The sequence below is a fragment of the Ambystoma mexicanum genome, chromosome 2p (assembly GCF_040938575.1).
Source record: "Ambystoma mexicanum isolate Mex_15411 chromosome 2p, UKY_AmexF1_1, whole genome shotgun sequence".
NCBI lineage: Eukaryota > Metazoa > Chordata > Amphibia > Caudata > Ambystomatidae > Ambystoma > Ambystoma mexicanum.
The window spans coordinates 1020803752-1020822926 of NC_090923.1; the positions used below are offsets into that span (position 1 = coordinate 1020803752).

At 46.9% G+C, this 19175-nt stretch overlaps 1 protein-coding gene across 2 annotated transcripts in view; it reads left to right on the plus strand.

The window, feature by feature from the left end:
• The window catches only part of YIF1A (Yip1 interacting factor homolog A, membrane trafficking protein), a 278804-nt gene that overhangs the window by 168042 nt on the left and 91587 nt on the right, over positions 1-19175 (plus strand). For both annotated transcript variants that reach the window (XM_069644883.1, XM_069644882.1), the window contains exons 6-7: positions 9960-10115; positions 10340-10433. In XM_069644883.1, the coding sequence (XP_069500984.1) occupies positions 9960-10115; positions 10340-10433 (250 nt within the window). The remainder of the gene's footprint in view (positions 1-9959; positions 10116-10339; positions 10434-19175) is intronic.

The following is a 19175-nucleotide window of genomic DNA, read 5'->3' on the forward strand; positions in this document are numbered from 1 at the left end:
GATTTTGTAAGGATTAAGCAGAATATAGCAAGAAACCTGTTGTGGAATATAGGTATACACGAGCCCCTGAAGACGTTCCTGTGATTGTTCACTTAGTCAATTGGGAACGAAACATATAGTTTAGGCTAAAGAAATTGTATACCACCTCTTCTACAGTCTTTTTTTTTTATATAGTAGCGTCAGGGATCCCTTTAGTGACAGTAATTTTCCAACATACAGTGCCACTAAGGTAGTCCTGTTTTGTAAAAATGTGGATGCCCTTTACATCCTCAAGATCAATGTATGATTGCACTAGGCACTTTATAGTTGAATGTGTGAGCGTGAATGTCTATATTAGATTGTACTTGTTTGTAGTGATTTGATGTTTTGTTGTGAAATTGCATTATTTACAATTTTCACTTGTGTTTATATTGTTTTTGTTTCACAGACGGGGGTCGATGAATTAATGCATACTAATACTCGCCTTCCTTTGCAGGGGTTTATGTTTTTTGCCTTACTCCAGTGATTGTGTATATTTTGTTTAGTCTTGTGTGATATTACATGCTTGCAGTCATTTTTCATACCATATGGCCGGCCATAAAGTATTTTTATAACTGGCTAAGTGGGTTCCTTGACTTTTCACTGTGTACTCATTGAGGACCCCTTCTCAGGCTCGCCTCTCCTGAGACTTGTCCTTGACCACTCGCTTTGCTACCTTGAACTGGTTTGACTACAGCTTCTAGAGTTGTCCCTTTCAGTGAACTAGGTTGACTTCTATACGTCTGTCCACCAGGCCAGGGTATAGCAAATCAGTCCCAACGGTGGAGGATAGGTTGTGGAGGGAGAACACACATGGTGATGTCTTTTGTTTAGTAGTAGCGGTAGAGACTACTTTGTAGATGGAGTATAGAATAGCGGGTCTGGCTGTAAGGGTCTTTTCTTCGTCCTTCCTTGGCGGAGGACGGCAGCGATGAGGACGCCCAAGGACGACTGGTTAAATAGGTGGTTGGTGGAGCAGCTGAGTGGCAGGGCTTAGTCACATGATGAGCTGCTGCCTCAATGCATTATGACTGGAATCTTTAAGAAGTAGCATCCCTTTGGATGCCATTCATGCTATCCTTAAGATGGGATGAGCCAGATGGCACTGTCCTACGACAGGCTTCTTGAGTTATCTTTATTCTTCCTTTGTTCTTCTTTTCATGGCCTTCGTTTCTGCTCAAATTCTCTTGCATGATGCTAATGTGCAACGATATTGATACTGCAGGCTAGAAGGCTAGATTTAGGCATTTACTGTATTAGCAAATTCAGTAAGTCTCTTTCGTTGGTTGACATTGCTTTTTTGGCCCTTTTCTTGATTTCATGTTCTGCAGGCATCTTGCCCACTGCTTCATAATTTCATGCATTTTTGCAAACATTCCAAAACAGTTCTCGCCTTTGAGTGGTAAAACACTTCCTGTATAGCTAATGCCACATCTCTGGCATTCTCAAAACATGTATTTTTATTTTTTAATAGGATATCAATTAGTTGGCCACTTGTGTGTCTTCTCATACCTGCTGTAAGCAATTATCTGCATTTCCAGAGCAGATAATGTGGCCTGGCTGCTCTTCCAGCTTTCTGGCTCGGTCATACGGTGGCTTCCAAATGGGGGCCACCCCACCCCTGTGATGCGGCAGGCTCAGCTGGGTTTACAAGCCTTCAGGACTTTCTGCTTCCAGAAGATGCTCTGCTGTGTGCATGAAAAGGAGTGTACTGGAGGGTGCAGGGTTGGTGAGAGTTTAACCAGAGGCTCCGAAAGCCCATCTATAACAAAGTAATTATTTCAGACTCCAAGGTACCCCAGCCTTACTTGACCTCAGTCACTGGGCTGCTGTTTGTCCTGCCCACTGGACAGCTGCGGCAATACCTCTTCATCTTGTAATTGCTCTCTCGGTGCAGCATTACTTTCAGTGGCTCCAAAGTAGATGGAGACTTGCTACTGCTGGTGAACTTGGATTTTTAGAACCCACAACATATCGACGGCTCTTGTCAATGCAGACCTATTGCATTTACGCTGCTAGTTTTGAATGTTCTCGGGAGTTTTATTTCCTTTAGAATAAACTTCACTTTAGAACATCAAACCTTTCTTGCTCACCTGTGGTTCCCTGATACCTTAGTTGACCCGTGTCCGTCCCAGTGACCCTGACTGGCTGGGTCACGTACTAAAGACCTGTAACTAACACTATTTCACAAAGTTAAATATTTATTTCTATTGTGTGGACATTCCCTTAATGAATGCTATGAACATGTTAAACTGTACCTTTAACCACCCTGCTCATCTTGTGAGACTGTAGCCTTGGTAGCGCCACCATGTTAACCATTAGAAGAGTAAGGCGGATTTGGAGTGAACAGTGTTGACTGCACTTGCGTCGCTAGCACAAGAACACCTCCACCATTATTCTCATGGCCTATAAAGATACCGTCATTGCCCCCACCAAAGCTCGCAATTGTTCCATAGCTCCTTTCTATACTGAACTTTCCTCCTCCTTTTGGCTCTCAACTGTGCAAACTTTCACTGACTATCAAAACTGTTTTCCACAAACAACCTCTCCCTAGCCTCCTTTCTCTTCGTTGATGACTTTGTGTCCTGCTTCTCCAATATCATTAAAATGTGACACTTTTTGCCCTTTTACTTCTCCCGCCCCTCCACCTCCTCTCAAGCAGTGTCATGCCTTTCCCACTTTTCTACTATGTGAACTCTTCATGGTCCCCCTTTTGACCCCTTTACAGCACAAGCTGTCCAAGAGCTTTCACCCTTCGCCTCCTCGTAACTCGCTTCAATCTTATGGCTTCTTCCCTGCCTGCTACAAAATATCCAGTACCATCCACATAACTAAAACCTATGACCGACCGGTTCCATGTGTTTATAATGACAACAAAAATAACGCCATACTGTTTTTAGTGACACTTTAATAACAAAAGTACATTTGTTTTTGGTTATTTTATTTGGGGGTCCCAAATCCCTGTTTGTATAGCTCCCCCCCCTTTAGTACCCCGAATCTTTTGATCCCTTACCCCAACCCCATATATACTTTTGCGAAATAAAGTCGTTATTCAGGTTTCACTGAAAAGGTTTGTCGTTATTTCTTTTTCGTTATTAACACTGCATACCTGACTGACCCTAACAAACCATGCTTCCCTGGACCATTTTCTCTACTCCCCAACCACGCCAAAATTCTCAAGTCATCTACCCAAGTGTTGTCTAATACCTTGAGGTTCACTCCCTCTGTGAGCCCCTTCTAACAGGATTTCTGGAGCAATCACTCCTCCGAAACTGCTTTCCCCCACAGATCTACCTCTAACCAATGCTCAGCACTCTCCTCTCCATTCTTATACTACGTGATCCCTCTTTCTATTCAGTGGGCCATTCCTCCCCCTCCTTCAAACCTTTTACTCCTTTGGATTAAAGAACACCACACTTCACTGGGTGGATTCTTGACTTTCTGACCACTTCTTCACTATCTACTGGAGCTATCTCACCCCTTCCCCACACCCACCAGTCGTCCAAGGTCAGTCCTTGCCAAACTTGCCTTCACTGTACACATCCTCTTATCCTGTAGTTTTCACTACCACCTCTTAGCAGGAGTGAAGGAGAAGATTTGTGTACCTTCAGCGGTCTCTGAAAGCATTGCCAGCTACCTATTAGCTGTCCTTGGCAGGATGGCCTTGTGCTGCCTGATGATTAATTCCTCTAGAACAGAAGTTATCCTGTGTCCCTGCCTCCATTGCTAACCCTACTCATCTCCTTTATTCCGGTCCTCACTCTATCCACCAAGGTTCGCAGCTTTGGGGTCCTCTGACACCGACCGAACACTGTAACAATTCATTATGGCTAATGCATCTGCTGCTAGCTTTGAACTACTCAACATAGGAAAAATCCACCCTCACCACACTTGCTGTTTTAACCATAACCCTGATCTCTACCCATGGGCCCAGCAAACTTGGCTACTCTTCATGCCAACTCCTTTGTCTCACTCTCTACTCCTTCTCGAAGTTCTCGACCTTGCTTGTCTCACCCTCTACAACCTACCCAAATCCTCCACACCTCGACACACTGACGACATGCTGGATTCAACTTCACGTAAAATAACTCTAAGTTCCTACTTGAGTCTGTGAATCTCTCTATGGTCTTGTGCCCCTCTACCTCCTGACTGCATTTCCCTCTCATACTCCTTTTCAAACTTGATTTTTTTCCTTCTTTTTTTCCACATTTGGGTCAGTCCTCATTCCACTCCTTCTCCCCACTTGCCAGTATCCACTGGATTCTGCTGACATAAAAACTAGCCTATCAGTGGAATTATGTATGCCCGATGAAAAGTGGCGAAGCCTGAAAGCCCAATGAACAGTGTGTTGACAGGAGTGAATCTGACAGAGGGATACCCACAGTGAACGGTTTAAAAAGACATTAAGGTTTTTGAATGCCAAAGGTGAAATTGTTTTAAGAAAAGCCGTACTGAACCCGACTGAGTGAGGCTAATATTTGAAAGAAGTCTGAGCTCGGAAGAGGGTTCCCAGGGGGTGAGAAATCGCCCCACCGGCATGTGAATGCAACCAAGAAATCTTTTTGAATGCAAGCCAAAGTGAAGCCGATGGAGGGAGGCTGAGATTCAAGAGGGGTCTGAGCCTGGAAGTGGGGGACCCATGGGTGTAGAATCGTCTTAAAGCGCAGTGGGTTTGTTATTTTGAACCTATCAGGCCCTCGGAAGCAAGGGTCCTGATGTCGCAGAGAACTTTTTGTGGATGTGAGCCCGGAAGAGGAGGATCCAAGGGTGAAGGATCACACAACGTCCATACGGAAAGGAACGTTAGTTTATTTTGGATCCCATCGGGTCCTTGGAGGCCAGAGACTGTTTATAGAAAAGAGACTTAACCACCAAAGGTTCTGATATCTGAGAACTGTCTCGTGCTGAGGAAGCTGGAGCGTGTGCTGTGCTCAGGAGTCCTGCCTTGTCCCGTGCTTAAAACGTGGGGAAGGAAGACCCCAGGCTACCACATCCTGACTTATCGTTTGTGAACACTTCCTTCTTTCTTACAAACCCTATCCCACCCTCTTTTATGTATTTAGCTGTAAGGATTGGCAATGGGTGTTTTTTTAAGTATATGCCTTTTTTATTTGACAAGACGCCAGTAGGACTGCCTTCGTAGCTTGCTCCCATCTTAGATGTAGGTTTAGATTGTTAGATTGGGCGTCTTTCCAACCTACCTATACAATTTTATTAAACATTTTTGAACTGTGATCACTTGTGTCCATCTATTCTTGATACCATGCCTTCCTTACATAATGATGTGGTTTGTTGCTCTGTATAGTCTTGCTCTGCCTAGCATTTGCGGACTCTTTGCCGGGAGATGAAACGACTCCAAAGAAAATGTGATGTTCGTATTGTGCTCCTTGATATTTCGATGGAGACCTGGGATGGGATGGGCTACACTATCAAGTTGGGGTGGATGGTGCGGGCGGGGCTGGTGGGATATTGGGGAGAGGGAGTTAAAATGTTAAACTGTTCGACAGTCATGTGGAAGGCAGCTACACGCAGCACAACGGGGTGTTATGGAGTTGGGGGTGGATGCAGCGGAGTATGGCGTGTGATGGGTAGAGTACGGGTGCTCTCCCAATGAAGCTGCTGACGTGGAATGTGCGGGGGTTGAATAACCCAGTTAAGACCAGGAAAATTCTGGTGTATGTTGACAGACATGGGCCGAAAATACTTATGCTCCAGGAGACACATGCCCTGGGAAGGCACCATGAGGCATTTGTTCACAGGGGGGCCCCTTGAGGTTCTACACAGATTACTACTCAGTCTCGTGGTGTCCTCACCCTTCCAATCCACCACATATTGCAATGCCCCTCGAACCTTCCAGGAATCCATAATCTCCTGCATCTCATACTTGTCCCTAGAACCTTCCATCAAAATTGGGCCAGGACTTTCTTGTAATCTAGTTTTCGGCAAGCATGGCTTTAACAAATTAACCTGAAATGTTGGATGGATCGTTAACCCCTACGGTAAATTTTACTTCAGTGAATAGAGAATATACTCTTTCTACCTTAAACTGCCCTATAAAGCGTGGACCAAACATATTCTTGCCTTTCAAGGCTGTGTTTTTGGTAGACAACCAGACTGAATCGCTCACCTGATAATCTTGTAGCGATCCTACGTTTTTAAATCTGCAAAACTCCTGCTGTTCCCATCTTCATCTTGTATCCTGGCTTTCAATATTATGAGTTACTACTGACTTCTGCAATTGTATTCGCTCTCCCCTCTTGCTTCTCCACTCTTTTTGACTGCTTACTCTCTGTTCTCTCCTCTCCCTTTTCCTATCTCCTCCCCTCCTCCCCTTACTTTGCTATATGCACTTACTCTTAACAGAATTGTCCCTGGACTTAGTATGATAGCTACCTCGTCTGTCGATCCTCCATCCCCTCACTGTTCCCCCACCCCCTCCCAGCACTATCTGAAACATTGTCAGGCCTAGTACGATAGTCGCTTGTTTTGTTCCTCCCCTCCCTTTCTGCACCCCTCTCCCTCACCTTTTGTTTTCCTCCGGCTCTACCAGAAATTTCGTCAGGCCTAGTACGGTAGTCACCTGTCTGTTTCCATTTCCTTCCCACTCTCCCCCTCCCTTTCTTATCTATGTCTTGGCACTTGCACTATCTGAAATGTCGTCATGCCCAGTACGATAGTTCATTCACATCCTTACTGTTCATGGCCTGTAAGAATGTCGTATTTTCCCTTGTTCCCTCCCTTGCCTTGAAGCACATTGTGTATAGGCGCTATATAAATAAACTATCATATCAGACTAAAAATCCACTTGCTAGCCAACGAAGGGGCACCTTCCACTCCTCACAACCTCTTCAAGAGACCCCAGTTGACAATTTAAGATGTCCCATCCATTTGTATGATTATCTATGGTACTTTCTTGTTCAGGCTCTGGGCCCGTAATGTACACCTTAATATCTTATTTGTTGGTTCCTGGGTCTCTATCCCTGGTCCATGCCTTACTATACCATCCTTTTTTCACACGGTTTTACAACCGCCTAGGTTTTCTGCATTTCCTCAGAAATTACATATTTAAGTTAGAAACAATGGCACAAATGGTCAATAAGTATCAAGAAATTAAAAATGCAATACTTGGTTGTGGGTAAATGAACATCAGGCTGAGACAAACCCTCGTAACACTGATATGGAAGTGTGCCAATTTATGATTTGACTACATAGAATTTCAGGGTTCCTACAACATCAAAAATGGAAAACTTCCTGGCCATCACATTTCCATGTCGGCATTTGCAGCACACAGCATTTGGGGGAACCGTTTATCTGGTCAAATGGAAACAAACTCTGTTCTTTTTATGTATTCTCTGCAGGGCTACCACAACCCCTTGCCCTCATGTTGAGAATTCCATGTGGATTTCAAACATCTTTTAGGTCTTCTTTCCCAATCCTCTACTGTCTTGTTAAGCTGCGCTTTCTGTTGGGAAAGATTCCCATTTATGTGAAGTTTTCCCTCAACTTTTTTGCTGCTGTTTAAACACCATAGTCTGACTTTGCCAGTGGAGCATAGCCTTCTGCTGCACTCCGCTGGGCTTTTTGCTCTTTTTATGATGGGGAACCTAACATGCCCTTAAATACAGTCAGTACTGGGAGACTTTGTTTCCCTTAGTTCTTTCCACTGTTCCAACTTTTCTGCAACATGTTAACAAGTGCACAATGTACCTTAAAGTGCGCTTGGGTCTTCCGTCCTTTACAAAGGCCTTAGACACCCTCAAAGGATTTGTTAGGAGAAGTGCAGATGTGCCTTGGACAGAGCTGGTGGCAGCTTATCTTTTCATGTATTTTTAACCGTTTCTTGCCATGCAAACCGCGTTTACTGCGGTTGGCACAGAAAGGTGGCCTGGCTCCAAAATGGCCATGCCACGAGGTTCTTTGTCCTGGCCATCTTGCCCCTTCACCTTCCCCAGGTCAGTCCTTATTTGGGCGTGCATTCTCCCGCGAAACGCTAAGCTTTCGTTGGGGGGGGTTTGGGGGGGGGGGTGTAGGGGGGGGGGGTGTGGTGGTGGGGGGGGGGGGTGTGTGTCTGTGTCTGGTCTGTGTGTGTGTCTGTGTGCCAGAGAGTCTGTGAATGACTTGGTCCACGTCTGGTGTGCCTTTATGTGAGCTGCTCTCCCATTGGGTCCTCTTCGTTTTGGCACGAAGGAGATTCTGCATAAGAGAAGGCTCCAAACGCCCATATCAGGTCGATCTGTGGAGTTCTCACTGAACGAAGGATAGGATCCAAGTATCCTGAAACTAAGAAGCTGAGTCTAGGAACAGCTGGTGACCCGCTAGAAGGTGTGGCACCCTGAGCCTGCTGTTGTCCCGCTGGACTCCTCTGCATCTGATCGAACTAGGTCTGCGAAGACTCTTTGACCCATTAGAATAGTGCGACCAACTATTCTCGGCACCTTCATCAAACCAAGTAAGTAAGCCTTCTCTGAAGTGTCCCTGGGCCCACCAGTGGGCTGACCACCGCTGTTTCGAGGAGACCCTTGAAACTTGGGACATCGCAAGCTGTACCAACGCTGTAACTTCGCTGCTGAAAGCCGCATTTGAACCTGCAACCGAAGTGGACTCGACTGCAGAAGTTTGGTCCGGAGTGCGCCGGGGGTCAGTGAGTACTTGCAACCCTTACCGGTGGGCCGTAGCACATCCACCCATTTTTACGCACAAGTGTCCTATGATGGCCACTCTCCTTTCCACATAGCCTGAGCTATCGAACCATTCCCCAACTCCTGGAACCTGTTCGGCCCTGTTGGGGAGACCCTCCACGAATAGTGGGAACCTATTCTGCATCCCCCTCACCAACCTTCCTGAGCTGCTACAGACCCTACAAGAGACCCTGGTTTCGCCCTTTTGCACTATCATGTGCACCAGCACCTGAAAGTACATTTGAGAACTAGGCTCTTCAACGTAGGGGCTGGACTGCCTTTAAGTTAAGTATGTACTTTGCAGACCTGCTTAAAGATAATTCACACTGCTTGCTTCCTTTCCTTGCAGGTTGTGGACCCATTCTGTGCGTTTAACCCTTTAGGCCACTTGGTCTTGTGTTTATGTATTGTAGTAGGATCGTATTGGTTTAAAAGTATTACTTTTGATAATTACTGTGTGTTGAAACTCAAAGGCCGTGAATAAATGTATTTGTATTTTTAATATATTCACACCTGACTGGGAGTGATTTGTAAGTGTCTTAGTGTGCTCGTTGAGGTCTTTCAGTTACCCTCACCCCTCCTGAGACCTAGTCTTGACGGCGGTTCATAGTGATAATCTCGAATGGCAAAATCTCGAAAGTCAAAATGTCGGAAAAAAAATTGCAGAAAAAAAGTCGCATTTTTTTGTTTGAAAATGGGGGGGTTCCCCCAACCCCCTTTTTTTTCACCTATTTTTTATATATATACTAGAGCCCAAAAAAAATATAGAGAAAAAAAATAATTCGACATTTTTGTCTTTCGACATTTTATTTTCGAGATTATCACTGACCACCCTTGACGGCTGCCAATTCTACCTTGATTGTTCTGGCTTGTCCAGAAGGTTACCCTGTTCCAAGAAACTAGGCTGGCCTTCTGAACCTCTGCCCACCAGGTCAGCGTTCAGAAATCCATCTCAACACTTTCTGTAAGCAAGAGGTGAATTGGGGAGGGGGCATGCAAACATGGAGCAAGGGTTGAATGCTGGTTATTTAATGTTCAGATGAAAAACTTTGGCATGTTACAATTTCAGCTGCTTGGGGGGGCAGGGGGGTGTGCAAATTGTAAATCCCCTTGCTGTTCCTGACCATGCTCAAAAGCACTCACTGTTACTTTTTATTTTAAGCCTTCCAAAATCTGCACCCCAAGCTACTGAGGGGTTGTCTTTATGATGTATGCTCCACATAGTGGCCCCTAGAGTTACACATTTCCTTTTTTCCTGTGCAGGTTCTCGCCAGAGGTGTTGGGATTGTGTGCCAGTACTGCCCTTGTTTGGGTCATTATTGAAGTGTTTGCCCTTCTTCTCAGCCTTTATCTGGTAACCGTGCAAAGTGATCTCACAACATTTGACCTACTTGCATACAGTGGCTACAAATATGTTGGGTGAGTTGTCACTATCGATCCTGGAGCACTTTGCTGCCCATTTGTGTTGCTTGCTTTCTCTACCCCTCTTTTATTTCACCTAATTTAATTCCTTGAACCGCCTTAAATACACTTCAAAGGCCCCCAAACACTTGTTCCCATGCCATTTGCTTGCTTGTTGCATTGGTGTGAATCCCCAGGCATCCAGTGATTGCCAATTGTCAACTCTCTATTTTGTTGGCTAGGATGATCCTGTCTGTGCTTAGCGGTCTGATCTTCGGCACTGATGGTTATTATGTCACTCTGGCCTGGACCTCCTGCGCCCTCATGTACTTTACAGTAAGTGTCTTTCCTTTTGTGACTATTAACCATGAGAAATAGACTGTGTGCTGGGGATCTGGGGCATGTGACTTTGCCTCTTGTGATGTTTTGTACTTCTGGGACTGGGCGACCTCCTACATCTGCATGCATACGTACTACACATTGTCCCAAACACTTTATGCAACTTCTTGAGGTTGTGAGCTCTAGGGATCGGAGATGCCCACTCATCTTGTGAAGTGCTGCTTGAAGGATGTGTCCAGGGGAACACCAGAGCTCCCCTACTTGTGTGTGCTGTATCTTCCTGCTTCTTAAAATCGCGGGTTAATGATGCACCACCTTACCTCATAGCCAGGGGGTTAGCAAGAGTAGGAAGAGTGTCCTGTTCACCACCCCCTCACAAGATATGTATTGATGGATCAGCAATAATGGCCAAAAAGGTATTGTACCCTAGGTAGAGGGGTAGCTGCAGTTTGACCTATACTTGCGAGACATTGCAATAATCTTCTATTCCCACTTCTTCCACCTGGGTGCTGGGTGTATCGGCATCCTTGACGGGTAGTGGCCCACTCACTTACGCATAGATCTCTGGCTCCAACTGCAGAACAATTCATGGCTGCCATTGCTTCAGTCTGACTTCAAAGTAGTGGCCCTTCCTTTGCAACCGCGCAGAACATTGACTGCACAATTCCGAATAGGAGATGAGGAATCTGATAAGAATCATTTAAAGAATAGGGGAAACACCTGTCAAGGAGAGATTAGAAAGCAAGAATAACTAATCTCGACTTGGTTTGAGAGTTGAGGAACCAACTCATTAGAAACCAGGCTGGCTAATCGGCCTTCCTGTAAAAATGCACCAAGCTTTGGAGGGAGTGTCTCAGACCGAACTGCAAACTTAGAGGGGTTGGAGGGCTAGAGTGCCCTATCCAGTGAGAAAGTGTGCACAGAAGATGAAACTTCAGTGATCCGGACACCTGCTGAGGGCAAGACCCCGGCAGGGGCCAGAATCTGAGTGGGGGAAAGAAAGCCACAAACATGTTACGGTGCATTTGTATAGCGCCTTATATACTATTGGTATGATCTCAAAGCAGTTGGGTTGAATGCCCTTGGGGACCATAGTCCAGGTCAGTGGAGAGAGTAGTGTAGCATATAGTGTTTGGGTGCACCCAGAGTGGTTTGCTCAGGTTTGGCTGCATTCTAATTCTAGGTGCAGTGCTGTGGTTGTGAGCGATCAGTGTAATGTGTGCAGCAAGGTAGGTGGTCTCTGAGTCTGCATTCTGGCTGTCGTGGGGCCTGTATAAGGGATTGTGTGTAGCTTTCTTTCCTCCGTGGGGTATAACTGTGTTCTAACAGACTGAGATGTTCAAGGAGTATTGTACATATATGTGCAGCTAGGCCGAAATTGATAGAGGGGTATAGCTGCGTTCTATTGTTTGTTGGTGTAAAGTGGAGTGTGAACATTGGTAGGAATGAGAGTCTGTGATTACCTGTAGGAAGCCCCTGTTCCTGATTAAATTCGTAGCTCGAAGAGCAGGCCATGTCTGTCCTGGTGGTTTGCGTTAGTTGATAAAGGCTGGTGCGGAGTATGTTAGGCCGACTGGAAGGTCCTTTTCCATAGACTCTTTTGTAGGTGTCAGAGGGCCCATTATCCGGGAGGCTGGGTAGTTGCTGACATGTTTGTGGTTATTGCATGATTCTTCGGAGAGTCCCGACAAGCCTAGTCGCTATTGCGTTCAAGATGGTTACACTTTCTCAGATCCTTCAGGCCCTCCAACTTCAGGATTGGTTGGTATCTCTGGACCTTCTAGATGCTTACTTTCATGTGCCAATACATCTCAAGCACAGAAAGTACCTGAGGTTCTTGGCCTCATTCCTAGGTAGGCCAGGGTTGTCTCATTTGATCATATACCACCTTGTGTGCCTGATGGGTGGCATGATATGACCCAACCGTAATGTTTAACCCATAAGTGCTTTGAGGCTCTGCAGTGGTGACTTTGTGAGTGCATACCCAAGTAGGTAGGGCTTGACAAAGGTTGGCGGGGAACAGGGCCAGTTTGCTGGCAGGGGGCCTGCAATGGTGGCTTTGCGTGTTAATTCCGCACGGGTTAAGTTTGTCAGGAGCGTGTCCAGTCGCATTTGGCTGTCCGAGGTGTGTGTGTGTGTGTGTGTCATCTCATGGTCTTAGAGTGTGGGCCATGTCTGGCTAGGTGGCGGTGGCCTTGCCTGGTCACAGCATACGAATATGGTGAGGTCACCTTTTGGATTTGGAGTCCTGGGCAATGGGATTTGGGGCGTTTGGGGGGTGGGATGGCATGGTCAACTAGATGGCACAAAGGGTGCTGCTAGACCCTTGATGGTCGAGCCGGGTCGTACAGCCTACTGCTGTCTAGCCCAGAGCCTGCCGGTCTCTAAAGCTGGTTTCTGTGCCCCGACAGTTCCTACATTTCTGAGGCAATGTCTTATTAGCCAGCTTCCGTGGCCTGACTGTTCCTGTTTATCTGAAATCTGGCCATTGGTGGCCTTCGGCGGTCCCTTTCATGGATTCTGGAATAGCCATGTTTTCAGTGCTATGCAGACGGCCATGTAGTTCTGGTTGTGTAGAATGTTGTTAGGCAGTGAATTCCACACTTTTCTGCCAAGGTAGAGTAGGATGCCCTCCAAACCTGGCTGAATTGGAGGCTAGAATCACTTTAGCGAGGGCTGTGCTTGACCTTAGGGTGCGTGTTGGGCAGTAGGGCATACTCTTCTAATGAAAGTATTTCAGGCAGGTCTTGTGCAGCGCTCGTTGGGCGATTTAAAGGATTTTGAATGTGGCCATTCGTCCAATAGGGAGCCAGTGTAGGGTGCGGAGAGCAGGCAAAATGTTCTCCCAGTGCAAGGAGGAGTATGGCAGCTGTTATTTGGACTCTTTGGAGTTTGCTGATGCACCCAAGCCCATGGGGTTCACATAATCCAGTCTGGACATGACAATGGACATAATAGATGCCAATCTGTTGGGGTAGATGAGGTAAGGGAAGATGCGTCTCAGAAGCCTGAGGTGGTAGTGACAGGATTTGGATACATTATTGATCTGGTGGGACAGGGTTATGCCCAAGTCCATTGTGCAACCAATGTTTTTGACTGTGTTGGAGCTAGGGGAGGAGTGCCGAGGGTGGGGGTGGGGGGCGGAGGGGGGGCGATGGGAGTGGTTGCAGGAGTAGAGCTGTGTTGCCACACATGATCTCGGTATACCCTGGGTTAAGAAGGAGATGGTTTCTTGTCATCCACAGGTCTATATCTCTGAGGCAGGCTGCTAGGTTGGTCGTGGATCGGAGCTAGTTTTGGGGATTCTTAGGATAATTTGGTTGTCGTCAGCGTAATTTTAGCAGGTGAGGTTGTGCGATCGGATGATCCCTGGCAGCAGGGTCATGGAGAGGTGAGAGGCAAACACCTTGGGGTACTCTGGTGTTCACAGGGTGAGCAGTGGAGGTAAAAAAGGGGGAGAAAGTGGGTGGGGGGAGTGATTTGTTTCCTATTGTCAAGGAGCAAGGCAATCCAGTTGAGTGCCGAGTCTCGGATTCCTAGGGAGTGGAGTCGGTCGAGGAGGATTGAGTGGTTAATGGTGTCAAAAGCTGCTGAGCGATCAAGGACAACTAGTGCACTGCATCCATCAGTCTGCCGAGACTTTGAGGTCGTCCCCGATAGAAATCGTTGTGTTTTTTCAGTTCCGTGGCGCGGCCAGAAGCCTGACTAAGCGTGGTCTAGTAGGTTGTTGGATTCGGCGAAAAGGTTCGCCATTGGCAACTCGCACTATCAGTTTCGGTTCTGCCATTTGGGCTAACCTCCGCCCGAGGGTCTTCACCAGGCTAATGGCGGTTGTGGCAGCGAGTCTCAGGAAGGGGGGGAGGGTTCAAGTCTACCCCTACCTAGACGATTGGTTTACCAGGGCGGGTTCCCCGGAATAAGCTCTGGATCATCTAAACTATGTTTGCCGCTCCCTCCACAAGCTGTGCTTCTCCCTCAACTTCAAGAAGTCCCACATGATACCATCACAAAACTTCCAGTTTATTGGAGCAGTCCTGGGCACATCCCTGGGGAAAGCCTTGCCACCAGAGGAGAGGGCTAAAAACAGTCTTCAGATGGTGACGAAATTCCACAATGCCCAACATCTTCCAGCCTCCGATTTTCTGAGGTTGCTCGGCCTGATGGCATCCTACATCTTTTTGGTTCCTCAGGCCCGTCTGTGAATAATCTCTCCAGTAGGCTCTCAAGACCCAGTGCTCAGTTATCAGGAAAGATGTCGGATCGCCTTCAAATTCCAAACAGAGTCTCACTGGAACTTCAGTGGTGGGCCTGTCGGGGAAAACATCTTGAAAGGCGAACCTTTTTGGCAACCATGGACGGACATAACGGTAGTGACGGACGCCTCACTCATGGGGTGGGGAGCTCATATCAGCGATTTTATCATCAGCGGTTGTTGGTCTCCATCGGAGTCCAAACTACATATCAACCTTTAGAGCTGAGAGCAATCGGACTAGCGCTGATAGTTTTCCTGCCGTCTGTACGGGGAAAGTATGTCCTGATAATGACAGACCACATGGTGGCCTTGTACTACCTCAACAAGAGAGGTGGTGTAGGGTCACTACCACTGTGCAGATAGGCAATGCAGCTCTGGTTTGGGCAATACAAGGAGTCCCTCTATCGGCAGTGCACCAAGCCAGAGAAAAGAACACGATGGCGGACGCTCTGAGCAGGCAGAGTGCAGTCTCCCACGAGTGGGAACTAGCTCAGGAAGTCCTTCAAGAGATCTTCGCCCTTTGGGGGGGAACCCCTCAGGTGGATCTGTTCGCAGCGAATGCCAACAGGAAGTGAGAGCTGTACTGCTTCAGGGAATTTCCCATTAGAGGAGCTCTACGGGGCTCGTTTGTGGTGGACTGGGAATTTTCACTCCTACGCGTTTCTCCAGTCCCCGTCATTCCTCATGTAATAAGGAGGTTCAGGAAAACCATTATCCTAATTGCCCCGGATTGGGCCAGGAGAACGTGGTACCTGTACCTTCTAGATCTGTCCTCCCATTCGTCTTTCACAAAGAGAGGATCTACTCTCGTGAGAGGAGGGTCAGGTTCTCCATCCAGATATCGGGACTCTCAGCCTTCACACATGGTTTCTGAAAGGTTGCAGTAGAAAGATTGGGACCTCCCGAATGACTTAATGGAGGTGTTGCTTTCGGCCAGAAGACCAGCAACCAAATCCTTATACCGCTTCCGTTGTACAAGTTCTGCATCTGGTGTAGGGACAAGAATGTTAACCCCTTTTCATGTAATACACCAATGGTTTTATCTTTCCTTTTACACTAATCTAGGGCTCCAGGTCGGCACAATTGAGGGTTACTTAGCAGCGCTGTCCATCGTCAAGCGCACGGCTGAGGAACCCTCCTACTTTAAAATGCCCTTGGTAATTCAATTTTTGAAGGGGTTGACCAATGTTTGCCCCCAACTCCTTTTCAAGTTCCCCTGTGGGATCTGAATTTAGTCCTGACATTTCTAATGGGTACTCCTTTTGAACCCCCTTAATTGGTGCCCGTTGAGATTTCTTACCCTACAAACTGTCTTTTTGGTGGCAATAACTTCTCCCCAAGGTTGAGCGAGTTACAGGCTTTATACTGCAAACCTCCTCAAACTGTCTTTTGTAAGGATAAAGTCGTTCTGCAAGTGAAACCTAATTTCCTCCCAAAGGTTGTTTCAGAATTTCATATCACCCAAAAAAATAACCTTGCCTTCCTTTTACCCTCCTCCTCATCCGGGGAAAGGGAAAGACAGGCTGCACAGACTTGACCCAAAGCGTGCTTTGATTTTCTATATTAGCAGACTAACAAAACTAAGACAAACTGACCTATTGTTTGTGGGATACACAGGTCATAAACTGAGCTTAGCCATCACCAAGCAAACCATTTCTAGATGGATCATTCTAACTATTGTAGAATGTTACAAATTGTCAGGTAAAGACCCTCCGGAGAATCTGAGGGCTCATTCAACTAGGGGTATCGCAGCTTTGTCAGCTCTTCAAAGGGGAGTTCCAGTAAAAGACATCTGCGCAGCTGCCACATGGTCTTCTTCACACACCTTTATAAGATTCTATAGCTTGGATTCCTCCATTAGCCAAGAAACTAAATTCGGGAAGGCAGTATTGCATTCTGTGCATGCTTAAAGAATAAACATTTACTCCCTCCTCCTATATACACTACTGCTTTGGGAGTCTATCAAAGATCAGGAATCCGTAGGAGGACACAATCCATTTGAAGAACAAGTTACTTACCCATGGTAATGTTCTTTCGACTGGATGTTCTTCCCACGTATTCCTGATCGCCCCTCCCATCCTTCCCCGCAGTAAAACGTCCCTTGTAATTGCAGTCTGTGCTCTCTCAAGGGTAGTAACCGTCTCATCCTGGGCAATGTCTAACACTTCAAAACGGAACTGAGCAACGGACACTGCGCCTGACTACTTATACCTGTGATGACGTAGTCGTCGAGGCTGCGGCCCCCGAGGAGCATCGATTCGACAGACATCGACGCGCAGCGAACTGGATATGCGAATATCAAAGATAAGGAATACGTGGGATGAACATCCAGTCGAAAGAACGTTACCATGGGTAAGTAACTTGTTCTTCTGAGGCTGTGGAATTTGCTTAGATCACATGCTATGCATAGTCCGACATCTAGACAGTAAAGTCAGTTTCCGAAACTGCGTTTAAAGCTTCAAAGTCCTCGGGCGCGGGTGACCGGGTGTTTTTAAAGACGCTTCGACTGCCTTGAGAAAAAGCGCAAAGATCCCGAAAATGAGCTAATTAATTAAACACTTTCCTGCAACCCTATTAAAGGCCAGAACGTTGATAAATCATAAGTCTTTGACGCCTCACGTTAAAAAGGTTCGAGCTACTAAAAGCGCTGATTACACTACCACAGAGGGCGCCCTTTCAGGGGCAGTGCACCATAAGAAAACCCCTGTCTCACAATGGACCACAGAACAATTCCATACATTTGTGAGGTGAATGTTCTGCTTCATACATTTCTTTGATGACCACCCCTAGGTCCTCCAAAGCCTTCAGGGAACCCCACACAGCAGGGCAGCTACCACTCTGCCTGCTGCAAAGAAAGCCTGCCTAGACACCACACAGGCTACCACCTTGTTGCATCAGGACCTATGGCAAGACACTTATTACCATACCATGCAAGGCTCTCATGACCCTGGTACATACAGACCCGTAAGACGAAGGGAACACAGTGGACTTGGACCGATATGACGACGATTAGGGCGTATACGTCAAGTCCCCAGATCACACCGACCCACTGGTGGCTGACTTCCCAGTAGACAACCAGTTGCAATATGACCTACTCCTAAAGGCTGCAGAGCACTTCAGAATTGACGCACAAGAAGCCCAAGTCGACAAGGACTTTGCGGAGGACATCCTTGGGGATAAAAAATTGGCAACCGAATTTCTCCCTATTACAGTCGGTACAGAGACGCATCCAGCCCTCTCTGCTTACACCCAATTTGACATGGCAGTCAACCAGAGCATCGAGAAGATGTTCAGACCAGCCCCCTCAGAACTCTTATACATTATGGGGCAGCTAAAACCCACCTCTTTAGTAGTTACTACTACAATAAAGGGTGGGAACTCCTCTGGCCTCTGCCGAAATCCCCTCCTGACAAAGAGCATAAGAAAATCTATACCCTGGGCAGGAAGGTAGCTTCCTCAGCAGTTTACCAATCAAGGATAGCTAATAACACAACGCTATTAGCTAGTTATAATTGCCACAAGTGGGAAGAAATCGCTCAACAGACATACTCCGGCCCAGAGCCCCTAAAAACGCAGCTCTTGCTCACCATCGCTGAAGAGAAACGGGTAGCCAACTGCATCCTTAAACAACTTTCACGCAGGGGATAATGTGGGAAGAATCGTTGCACAAGACACACTGATTTAACGCCACGCATAGCAACGACAATCTGGCTTCAAATTAGAAACCCAAGCAACCCTCCTAAACATGCCCATTGAACCCAACGCTTTGTTTGGCAAAGCAGTGGAGTATGCTCTCAAATAGCGCAAAGGAGAAATATAACGCCCTCAAATCCCTAGGGCAACTAGCCAACAAACCATTTGGGCAAAGAGGGGGCTCCAACACTCGCCGTTCTAGAGGAAAAAACTCACAACTGGCCTCTAATTACAATAAAGGTGGCCAAGGTTCGTCCTGGGACTCGTCACAGGGGCAGTCCTCACAGCAGGGTTTTGAAAGAGGCCAAAGAAGGTCTTGCAGTAGGGGCAGATCCTCCTCCTCAAGAGGGGGCTCAACCACCCCACCACCAAGCAATGACTACCCGCTACAGGTTTCCTCCCATGCCACTGCAGTAGGAGTTCGTATTTCACACTTTACCTACGCATGAGAAGAGATCACTTCAGACAAGTGGGTATATTCCACTGTGGCGGGTGGGTATTGCATAGAGCTGATCCAGACGCCAGCCAACTACCCACCAAGACACACATACTTCACAGGAAGAACAACGTATCCTGTTGGAAGAGGTGAAGGCACAGCTTCTAAAGAACACCATAGAAATCGTCCCGGCAAACCAGGTAAACAAGGGTATTAATTCAATGTACTTCCTTGTGCCGAAAAGACTCAACACCACCTGCCCTAGACCTGCGCCCTGCAAACACCTATGTCAAGCCATAAAAATTACACATGACAACGCTACAGGAGGTAATCCCACGGCAGAAACATGGGGCACTAT